The 11,798-nt window shown below is 36.2% G+C and overlaps 1 protein-coding gene across 1 annotated transcript in view; it reads right to left on the bottom strand.

Annotated features, from left to right (window-relative positions):
- Positions 1-11,798, bottom strand: part of LOC109048462 (metal transporter CNNM4) — a 48,554-nt gene that overhangs the window by 769 nt on the left and 35,987 nt on the right. Inside the window, exon 6 of the mRNA XM_042723494.1 lies at positions 3,866-4,017. Coding sequence (XP_042579428.1) covers positions 3,866-4,017 — 152 coding nt within the window. The remainder of the gene's footprint in view (positions 1-3,865; positions 4,018-11,798) is intronic.

Below are 11,798 nucleotides of genomic sequence, written 5' to 3'. Positions count from 1 at the left end.
AATTCATCCTTTAGGATCGTAAAGGGCCATAATCACTGTACAGGGCTTTAAAAGTGTAAATACCACACTAAATCCAGCTTGGGCCAAAGGCTCTAATGATAAATGAAAAAGACGAGTGCCTCTGCCAAGATAAAGGGAAGGGAAGATGTAAGAACCAGTGAGCACTCTGGCTGAGCACTCAGAATAAATAGTTTTGACTGCTTTTAGAAAGAAGGAGCCAAACCCAAAATGCTCTAGAACAGACCACAAAAAGCTCCACTCAGTTCTGTCCAGTGCTTTCTCTGCAGCCACAGAAAGGATTGTATACGAGTCTGCTTGGTGAATAATATGAAGAAGTCTGCGTACACTGTGCAGCAAAGAAAACCTGACTGATCGAAGACAATCAAGTCTCCCATACATCGATGCAGTCTGTTATTAAAGCTGTGGTTTGGTCCCCGTGTAAAGCGCCTTTTTCTAACACAAAGTTAAGAGAATTAAGAATCAAGGGCGCTATTATGTCCCATAATGTCTTCAGTAACTCTGGAGGAATCCCATGTAGCCCTGGGGCTTTATTATTACTCATGCAATCCAAGACAGATTTGAATTGCTCCATTCTCAAAGCGCTGTCTAATGTGTTGCGCTTTAATTTGGGAAGATTTAAATGTTTAAGGAATAAATCTAAATTTGTTGGGTCAGAGTTGGATTCTGAAGTGTACAGATGCTGGTTTACATCCTAAGGTTGAGTATGCACTGAGCGCTCATGTCCAATACACTTTCAGTCTCAAAGCCAACAGCTTGGAAGAACGTTCTCCATGAAAATAATATGATTGTCTGGTATGATGTACGATGAATTCAGCTCTATGTAAATATATGGATTTTAATAAATGTTCTTAAATCAGAATTATTTTGGCTTTGGTTTCACAAAAATGTTCTTTTAGTTCCTTCTCTAGTAAATCAATGTTTTTCTAATTCAAATTTACGACTCTCCCTACGCTTTTTATTAAAGGATGAGAAACCTATAAATTTATCCCTAATAAAACAACTATAAATTTACTGTTTGCCCTTGTTAAAATTCTTTCTTATCAGATGAACATCCTCTTCCAGAACTCGGGGCGAATTCTTCTTTAAACAGTTTCCTGACGAAGCTAAGGAGCATCTTCAACTCATCAGCAACAATGGATCAAGTTAGGGTCTTTAACTCGCTTTTGCCATCTTCATTCGTAGAAAAACAGTCAAAAACTAACCAAATGTTGATAGTTTTATTGAGAAAAAAAAACAGATTAAGCATGTCGAGTCAGGGAGCAATCAAACTACACCGCCACTGCTATCAGTGTTAGGGATGCACGATCATGATTTTTCATGGCTGATTCCGATACCGATTTCCGATTTTTTTTTTCTTTAAGCAACAAACAAGAAAGAAGGAAAGTATGCCTAAACAAGATGTTTATTTGGTATTTAATAAGCCAAACTGGCTTTTAGCTATTGAAAACAATAACCATAACCATCAGAGATTAACGGCAGTGACTGCTCAGTAAGTAGCCAACATTCAATACAAACATAGATGGTACAGACATCAGCATTTAGCTTTTGTTTTTGAATTGGGTTCAAACTACACAGAACTGGCCTTGAATGAAAAGAGTAACTGTAACCATGTGAAATTAAAGGAGACAACACAATCAACACACATTCAAGAAGATGTTTCTTAATCAGCATTCAGTATTTGTATTAGTTTTTAAATTTGGTTTTTTAAATTAAAAAAGGTCTTTACCAGTGAGACTAAATAAAAGTATGCTATATAAATTAATTATTCCAAAATGTTAAAATCAAATCATGTTGGTGCGAATAAAACTAAGATGCAAAGTGTTTCATTCATCCAATTAAAAAAAATAAAATAGGGTAATGATTCACATCTATATTTTTTTTACTTGAGCCAATGTAAAATAAATAACTATTGGATCAAGTTAAAAAAATATAGATGTGAATCATTACCCTAAATTTTTTTAATTGGATGAATGAAACACTTTTTTCAGTGTTCTACAGCAGGTGATTTTTAAATCAAATTAAGAAACATTTCAGTTTTGTCACAGTTTAGTCTGTTTCGTTTCTCATCCAACACACAGAAGTTGAGCTGAACATCCCTTCACTGTCTGCGCTTGTGCAGGTCGCAGACAGGTACAGTGCGCTCGCGCAACTTCAGTATCCCTAATCAGTGGGTCACGTAACCTCTCCAAAACTTCATTTTTTTTGATTAGTAATACACATTGCTAAGAACTTCATTTGGACAACTTTAAAGGTGATTTTCTCAATATTTAGATTTCTTTGCTCCCCCAGATTCCAGATTTTCAAATATTCCATACATCAATGGAGAGATTATTTATTCAGCTTTCAGTTGATGTATAAATCTCAATTTCAAAAATTGACCCTTATGACTGGTTTTGTGCTCCAGGGTCACATTTGTGATGTGCTGAAATAATTACAGGTTTTCATTAAACATTAGACTTTACACTGACACTCTATCACTACTTGACACCTTAAAATTCTCACTTTTTTGTTACTTGCACTGCATCTTTTAATACTTTTTATTGTCAATCGTTTTTTTTTTATTTGCATACCGGTTCTCTTTTTCTTTCGTTACTTTCTTTTTTATGCATTTATTTGTTTTATATTATAATTTATCATTTTTACTGTCTTTGTAAGTTATGTTTGTTCCCTTTCTTCATTCTCGAGAGGAGTAAACAAAATAAGAATTTAATTGTACAAGTAAATATGACAATAAAAGCTCTTGAATCTAATGAAGACAACAGGTTAATAAAAATATTATAATATTTATTATAACAAAATGCACCATTTTAGATTTATTTTTCTAGATGGTTATCAAGCTATGGGGCCAGACTGGCTTTTCTGAGCTAAATGTATCATTAGGTGACATATTGTTGCAAGCTGTTCTGCGGTTGAAACTCTTATTGTTCCTGCTCTATTCCTTTCAACATAGGGTGTTTAGTCATGTTTATAGAAATAGTTCAGCCAATAATGAAAAGTTGCTGAAAATGTGCTCACACTCAGGTCATCCAAAATCAGGATGAGTGTGTTTCTTCATCAGGTTTGTAGAAATGTAGCATTGCGTCAGTGTCTCAGCAATGGATGCTCTGCAGTGAATGGGTGCCGTCAGAAAAATTAATCATATAATAACACTTCCTCCAGTGAAAAAGTGCATCTGCTGTTGTCTCTCACATCAAAATCCAGACACATATTAGTTTAGAGCTGTTTTAAACGCTGCTTGATCTGTGCAGATTTCTCTCCTGATTCACACCAGAACACTTTTTCACTGGAGGAAGTGTTATTATGGATTATAGACTCTATGTATTTGAGTTAAAAACATCTTAATGCTGGATGTGTTTCATCTTTTGTCTTCTCCAGATGTTAACTGATGGACTGGAGTGCTGTGGATTACTTGTGGATTATTGTGATGTTTTTATCAGCTGTTTTGGACTCTCATTCTGACGGCACCCATTCACTGCAGAGCATCCATTGATGAGACACTGATGCAGTGCTACATTTCTACAAACCTGATGAAGAAACAAACTCATCCTGATCTTGGATGAACTGAAGGTAAGTACTTTTCTAGCCAATTTAATTTATGGGTAAAATAGTCCATTATTGTAACATCATGTGACATGTTTACCCTACAAATAATGTTTCAGTGCATCAGCTGACAACAGCACAGACTAAAGCATCTCAGTTCATCAAAATGAAAAGCAATTGAAATCAAGAAATCAACCTGCTGTAGCTTATTCACCTTGTGTGCACAAAACAGACACACTGTATTAATTCAACTTCACGGTTTCTGCCCTAAAAACCCAAAATTAATTTCAGTGTATATTTTCACCTTCACGAACTGCAGGTCGGCCAGAGCTCGGACGTTGAAGTCGGGTGTGTACGCCGGCTGTGTGCTGCTGATGGACTGAGGCTCCGAGTGATCCGTGTAGCTCAGAGACACCGAGCGGTTCAGTCCACCGATGTGAGGCGGAGAGCGCAACTCTGAAACACAGCATTATGGGAGAACAGAGTGAGTCAATGAGCAAAACACAGGCCCTTCATACGATGCATCGTCACTGAAAAGTGAATGTGGCACTGGAGTAATGATGCTGAGAATTCAGCCGAGTCATCACAGGAATACATTTATATTAAAATACATTCAAAACTGTTCATTTAAATCATCGATCTTCCACAAAGCTACTGTTTTATTGCAATTTTGATCAAATAAATGCAACCTTTGTGAGCACAAAAACATTAAAAATCTCACAACCCCAAACTTTTGAATGGTTGTGTAGAAATGAGCAAAGCTGAAATAAAAATAAATAAAACTGAATTTGAGAAAAAAATTAAATGTATTTCATAGGGCCTTTAAAAAAATGTATTCCTGTTAAAATGTGTAATTGTATGATTTCAATTAATTAGAAATGCTTTTTGATAAATAAAATTTAATTCAACCATTCAAACTGAAAAATGAAAACATGAAAATAAAAATTGCATGAAAAAGGAAAAAACTGAATTTGTGAAATAAAACAGAATATGGGGGAAAAAAATTAAACAAATAGCGAACTCTGCAATATGACGATTAAAGTTAGTTGCCTTTATAACAAAACAAAAACAAAAAAATAAAATAAAATAGCCAGCATGTTCACATTCAAAATTAAAAAAATTCTGTTTGTAGAAAAAGAATCAATTTTTTTTGTATTTCCCTAGATTGTGAAAGGGATTTTACAGCCAGAGGCTTCCTGTTGAGGTCTGTAGAATTGTTTAAAGTTAATATGGGACACAGATGTGGTGAATGAATTCAGTACAAAATATCACACTTAATCATATCCTTTTGCCTCAGTGTTGTTCATTTCCAGTTAATAAACAGAAAAAGTACTCTTATCTCATACAGTGACGCAGAGTGTTCTCATCTGCTGACGGCTTTCGTTTGCCAAACTGCTGAAACTATTGGGATGTATATTTTTATTCCTAATTCGGATCCTGCTGGTAAACAGAGGATCAACAGTTCATAGCTTCTCCATGTTTTCGTGCTCCCTGCTTATTTATTCTGTAGACATTTCGTAAGTCACAAACTACACAAATTTGAGCTTGGTTTATACAATATCACATTCCTCTTCTATGTTGTGCTCATTTTATCTTCCAACCAGGGCCATTAAAAAGCTTTTTTTTCTTTCTTTTTTTTTTACAGTGGCCAAGATATCCCTTTGTGATTCATAGAAGAATGTAAAAAAAAATTCAACTATTTTCCAGAAAAATTTAAATATACAACAGTTTTTGAAGAACGGAAAAAACCTTTAAAAAAAAAAAAAAAGAAAAAAAAAGAAGTTATTTTAATAAAATTAATTAGAGATGCCTTTGATTATTAAAATTAACCACTGAAATGGGAACCAAAAAATTAATGGAAAACATAATTTGGCGAAAATAAAACTGAATTTGAGAAAAATATTTCATAGGTACTTCTTTTTTTATAAATAAATTCTGTTAAACTGTGCAACTTTCATGATTTCAGTTAATTAGACATGCTTTTTGATTAATAACATTTAAAAAAAATTAAATAAATTCACAAAAATATTGTACAACTGTTTTCAACATTGATAATAATAATAATAAATGTTTCTTGAGGAGCGAATCAGTATATTAGAATGATTTCTGAAGATCATGTGACACTGAAGACTGGAGTAATGATGCTGAAAATACAGCTGCACATCACAGAAATAAATTACAGTTTATTATGAAATAGAAAACAGCTGTAACAACATTTCACAATATTACTGTTTTGATGGCACTTTTTCAAATGAATCAATCCTTGAAGAGTATAAGAGGCTTCTTTCCGGAACAATAAAATCTAATCAGCAGTGTTGATATGAAGCAGGTTTCTGATGTAAGAGGTCAGAGGTCAGCAGAAGAGCTGGATGAAGACCGATATCACCACCTACCGGCACGTTCTCAGCACAGCAGCCCATTCTGAAGACTGTCAAGCCCCAAAAACACAGCAGCAGTGCAGCAGTGCACATCTCTCATGCATTACTTCCTCTCCTGAAGCCATATGATAGCTTTATGTGAGAAAAAGACTGGAATTTAATCCACTATTTGCTGAAAATGCATGAAAACTCACAGCGCTTGCACATATAATCAACATATGGAGCACTTGTATGGCGCCTTTTGAGTCTACTTTTACATTTATATCTACATTTAGTATCTTATTAAACATTTAAAGTCATGCAGGTTTGAAACGACATGATGGCAAATACAGTCAGAGTTATATTAAAACAATGCCCTGACTCTCCCCAGCTTTATAATGGCAGTGAACGGATGGTGTGATTTTAAGCTGTATGGAGCACTTTTAATGATGGATGGATGCACTTTTTTGGGCTTCAAATCTCAACACCCATTCACTGCCATTATAAAGCTTGGAAAAGCCAGGATATTTTTAATGTAACTCTGATTGGATTCGTCTGAAAGAAGTAAGTCATGCACATCTAGGATGGCTTGAGGGGGAGTAAATCATGGGCCAAATTAAATTTTTGGGTGAACTCTCCCTTTAAATAGCACTTGAGGGTTATTTCTGTGGAAACTATGGCTGTTAATCAGTCCGACCCGTCCCAGCGAGCGGTTAGAGAGCCCTGACATGCTGGCAGTTACCTGGGAATCGAGAGAAGAGAGAGCATCTCTTAAGAGACAGGTGACGAGGACGAGACACACTCACTGAGAGCGAGAGAGAGAGAAGAGAGAGAGACAGGTGATGAGAGAGACGAGAGACAGTGCGGTGAGGTTGACTCACTAGAGAGAGAGAGAGAGAGAGAGAGAGAGACAGGTCATGAGGACGAGAGACACTCTCTGAGAGAGAGAGAGAGAGAGAGAGAGAGAGGACAGGTGATGAGGACGAGAGACACTCACAGAGGGAGTGAGAGAGAGAGAGAGAGAGAGAGGGAGAGAGAGAGACAGGTTATATGACGAGAGAGAGACACTCACTGACAGTGAGAGAGAGAGAGAGAGAGAGATAAAAGAGAGAGAGGAGAGAGAGAGAGGACAGGGTAGAGAGAGGAGAGCGATGAGGACGAGAGACACTCTCTCTGAGAGGAGAGAGAGAGAGAGAGAGGAGAGAGAGAGAGAGACAGGTGATGAGGACGAGAGACACTCACTGAGAGTGAGAGAGAGAGAGAAAAAAGAGAAGAGAGAGAGAGAGAGAGAGAGAGAGAGAGGTCACTGAGGACGAGAGACACTCTCTGAGAGAGAGAGAAGAGAGAGAGAGACAGGTGATGAGGACGAGAGACACTCACTGAGAGAGAGAGAAGAGACTTTGGACTTTTAAAACTCTTTTAATCAAACAACTAGTTTAAAAACCATATTTACACCACACAAAAAAGAAAAAATTTAAATAGTAATAATGATAGTAATTCACAATTTTACCAATTAAACCATAACTCTCCAAAAACATTTCTCACCACAAGAGCATTTTTCACACTCCACCTTGCATCAAAAAAATCCATATTATTTGTTAATTTACAATAGGCATATTCTACAGCAACCCTGTACTTTACTAATGATTTGAACATTCCAACCAGATCAATATTGCCCCCCTCATTTTTACATGTGTGGGATTTTAGAATTGCCAACTTTGCCTGCCCTAATAAAAAGTTAGCCAGAGTACACTGTGCTTTCCATTCCTTCTTGTATTTCAAGCCCAAAATAAACAGATTTTTTGGAAAAATAAACCCAAGTTCAGTGAATATTTTTCCCAACAGTTCAAACAAAGGAAATAATCTAAAACAATCAGAAAAAAATGAAAAACAGTATCAGGAGCATTACAAAACGGACATGTAAATGAAATCATTGCATTAAATTTTGAGACAAAACTATTTGTTGCCACAGCACAGTGGAGTATTCTCCACTGGAGATCCCCAGATCTCTTAGGAATAGGGGGTTTATACAAACACCTCGATGATGGAGTTAGTTCTGAAGAAATTGATAAATATTCTCTCGATTTAGTATCAGTCCGTCTTGTCAATTGAGCATAAAACAAAGATTTCACACACATTCCATACAACATTTTTTTTCCACATTCTTAAACAATACATCTTTAAAGGGGTCATGAAATGAGAAACCAAATTTGCCTTGATCTTTTGGAATATAAGAGGTCTTTGTACCCATTAAAACGTCCTGCAAGTTTCATAGCTTAAGACGTCCTCCCCATTATAAACGAGCCATTTATTTAATCAAGCTCTAAAATACAGCTCGTTCTGGATCCATGGTAAGAAGTGACGTCACGGTGCGAAGTGACGTTCCAACCATTTGCATATGACCGCCTCCAGCACAAGACAACTACGCTCATTTCGTATCGTTGTCGCGCCGCGCAAGTGTTCAGTCGACGGACAGCGAGTGGGTCTGTGTCCAGGAAAATTACAATGCCACGCAGATGTGCTCAAACATATAAGGTTTTATCATTGCAAGAGCCATCGCTTCGAATGCATCACCCGCTACTAAACAGTTACGCTCAATCGCAAATGTTCTGGCTTGGGGTGTTAATAATTGATCCATAGGCACTGTCATTAGCCAATCATAACAGTGGGCGTTAACACTGAACTCTTAAAGGGGAAACAACCCAAAAACAGACTGTTTGAATCAAAGGATGAGAAACAGGGTGGGAAAATGTCATAATTCACTACATTTTAAAAGTTTTTTTTTTTTAAAAAAACTATAGTAATACTATAATTGCACCTAGGGGACCATAATAATAAAATAAAAAAACCCATGTCATGACCCCTTTAAATCCCTTTAGTAACAAAGTATTATTTAAATCTTCATCTAATTCAAATCCTATTTCTACTCTAAGATCTGGAAAGGTCCGGGACTTTTCACCATTTTCAAAAAAAGTTTTTACAAAGGTCAAGAAAGATTGAGGAAAATATTTTTTTAAATCCCCCATTAACGCTTCAACATATCTTTCTGATCTAAGCCCAACTTGATCAGCTATTGATGAAGTCGCAAGCCATTGACCTTTTGTAGAATCAATTAAGTCCATTACAGTAGCTATTCCAGTCTTTAAAAACATATCAACTACTGTACCTGAAATTGATGAGTTTATTTTAAAAAGAGAATTAAAGAATAATGGTTCCAAAACACCGTAATGTTCACTCTCCTTTCTAACCTTCTTTAACAATTGCCAAGCTCTAAACACAGACTCATAAAACTTTAAAAGACAACAACTTACTCTTGAGACAAAAGATTTGTCAATTAAGAACAACTGCTTATCTAATCCGATTCCTCCTATATCTTGTAGAATAGACAAGCTACATGCAATCCAGGGAACCTTATCTGAACAGTATAACAATTTCTGTAATGTTTGAAGTCTCATTGTTTTAACTCTTGCTTCCAACTCTATGAGTCCTTGTCCTCCTTCAGTCACTGGGAGATATAAAACCCCAGGAGGAAGCCAATGAAACCCATCCCAGAAAAAATTGACAAAACTTTTTTGAATTGTAACAAGTAGCTCTTTAGGAGGATCCAAAACTGTAAACCGGTGCCACAACATTGAGGCTGCCAAGTTATTGACAATTAAACATCTCCCTCTATAAGATAACTTTGGAAGGATCCACCTCCACTTTTGTAGTCTACCTGTAACTTTATCAGCTAGACCTTCCCAATTCTTTTTCATGTAAGGGTCAGTTCCCAGATATACCCCAAGAACCTTAAAACCATCCTTAATCCATTTACATTGTTGTGGAAGCTGAGGAGGGTCTATATTTTGCCATTCACCTAGTAGCAGAGATGTACACTTATCCCAATTAATTTTAGCAGATGTTGCTTTTTGAAATATTTCCAAGCTAGAAATCAAAGCAGATATATCATCGGTGTTTCTGATACATACAGTTACATCGTCTGCATATGCTGTGAGTTTTATAGGTGAAATTTCTGGAAACCTAGGAACAACAAGTCCATGCAATCGTTTCCTTAAAAATGACAGAAAAGGTTCAATAGAAATTGAGTACAAAAGTCCAGAAAGAGGGCATCCTTGCCGTATACCTCTAGTTACTGCAAAAGGTCTAGTCAGGCACCCATTAATTCTCAGCATACTAGATGTTTCACTATATAATAATTTGACACAGGAGATAAATTGTGGACCAAAGCCAAAAGACTTCAACGTCTTTAGTAAATATAAATGATCCACTCTGTCAAAAGCTTTCTCTTGATCTAGAGATAAGAGTCCAATATCAACTTGATGTGTTTTGGCAACTGTAATGATGTCTCTTAGCAAGAATAGGTTGTCGAAAATTGTCCTTTTGGGGATACAGTATGACTGATCCTCATGAATTATAGTTGCCATACATTTCTTCAACCTATTGGTTATAGCTCTTGACAGTATTTTAAAATCAGTACACAGTAATGAAACAGGACGCCAATTCTTCAAGTATCCAAGATCTCCTTTTTTGGGTATTAAAGTCAGCACCGCTCTTCGACAGCTCAAGGGTAGAAAACCTTGGTTAAAGGACTCCAGAAAAAACATGATACAAGTCTTGTCCAAGCACATTCCAAAAACATTTATAGAACTCTGCAGACAGACCATCCAGTCCAGGTGATTTGCCACTGTTCAGCTCCAGCACAGCACTTGACAGCTCAGAAAAAGTTAGAAATCCCTCCAGCTCCTCCTTCTCAGTCGTTGACAAATGTGGAAGACCTTGAAGAAGTTCTTCAACTGCTGCTTCCTCACAGTGTGTTCTGACTGATAGAGATTTCTCATAAAAAGAAATAGCAGAAGCTATAATTTCTCGCTGGTCAGTAGTTTCACTGCCATTAGAAAGTTTCAGCTTATGGAAAAATTTCCGCTCTTTTGGCTTTCTCTCTCTAGTCCAAAAAAGAAGGCAGTTGGAGCATCCATTTCATTGTGCTTTAAATATCTTGTTCTCACAAGAGTTTCCTTCTCCTGTTCATCCAATAAATCCTTCAAAAGGCTTTTATTCGCTTTAATGATGTCAGCCGACAATAATCTGCCTCCTTCGTTAATGTAGCTTTGCTGAAGAATTTCTTGTTCCAAAATCTTCATTTTCATTTTCAAATTTTCTGTATTATGTGCAGTGTATTGTTGACAAAAGTTTTTTATCTGCACCTTTCCGAGGTCCCACCACTGATTTAAAGATGTATAACTAAATCTCTCTTCCCTCCAAGATTTCCACAAAAGGTCAAAAGAGTGCACAAAGATGTGATCGTGCAGTAATCTGCTATTAAAGTGCCAGTGTGTCTGATAGGGTTTAGACGACAGAACAGACATAGACATAGAAATAAAATGGTGATCTGACATAAATGTTGGTGAAATACAACTACCATAAAATCTTCCTTTACTACCCTTTTCAACATAAAAACGATCCAGTCTCGCAGCAGAGACCTTATTTGAATTCATTTTTAACCAAGTGTACTGTTTAACATGAGGGTAAGCCTCTCTCCACAAATCTACCAGATTGTGTCTATTAATTAAAGATTTAAACACACCCGCTGAACTAGGATGAGGTTCCTCATGGTTTCTATCTAATTTGTGATCTACAGTACAATTGAAATCACCACCTATTATAACAATGTTATCCTGAGGACATTTTAACACATTCTTCAGAAAGTTTTCCAAAAAAACACACTTCGTTCATTTCCTATATTAGGAGCATAAATGTTAAAAAATGAAAAACTATTATTGTCTATTGTTATATCAGCACGTAATAAGCGTCCAGGTAATATTTCTAGAAAGTCTGGATCATTTTTTACTCGTTTTGAAATTAAAAACGCAACACCAGCAC

Source organism: Cyprinus carpio, chromosome B5, assembly GCF_018340385.1.
Source record: "Cyprinus carpio isolate SPL01 chromosome B5, ASM1834038v1, whole genome shotgun sequence".
NCBI lineage: Eukaryota > Metazoa > Chordata > Actinopteri > Cypriniformes > Cyprinidae > Cyprinus > Cyprinus carpio.
Note: the sequence above shows the minus strand (reverse complement) of the source record. Positions and strands in the feature narration are given on the sequence as shown.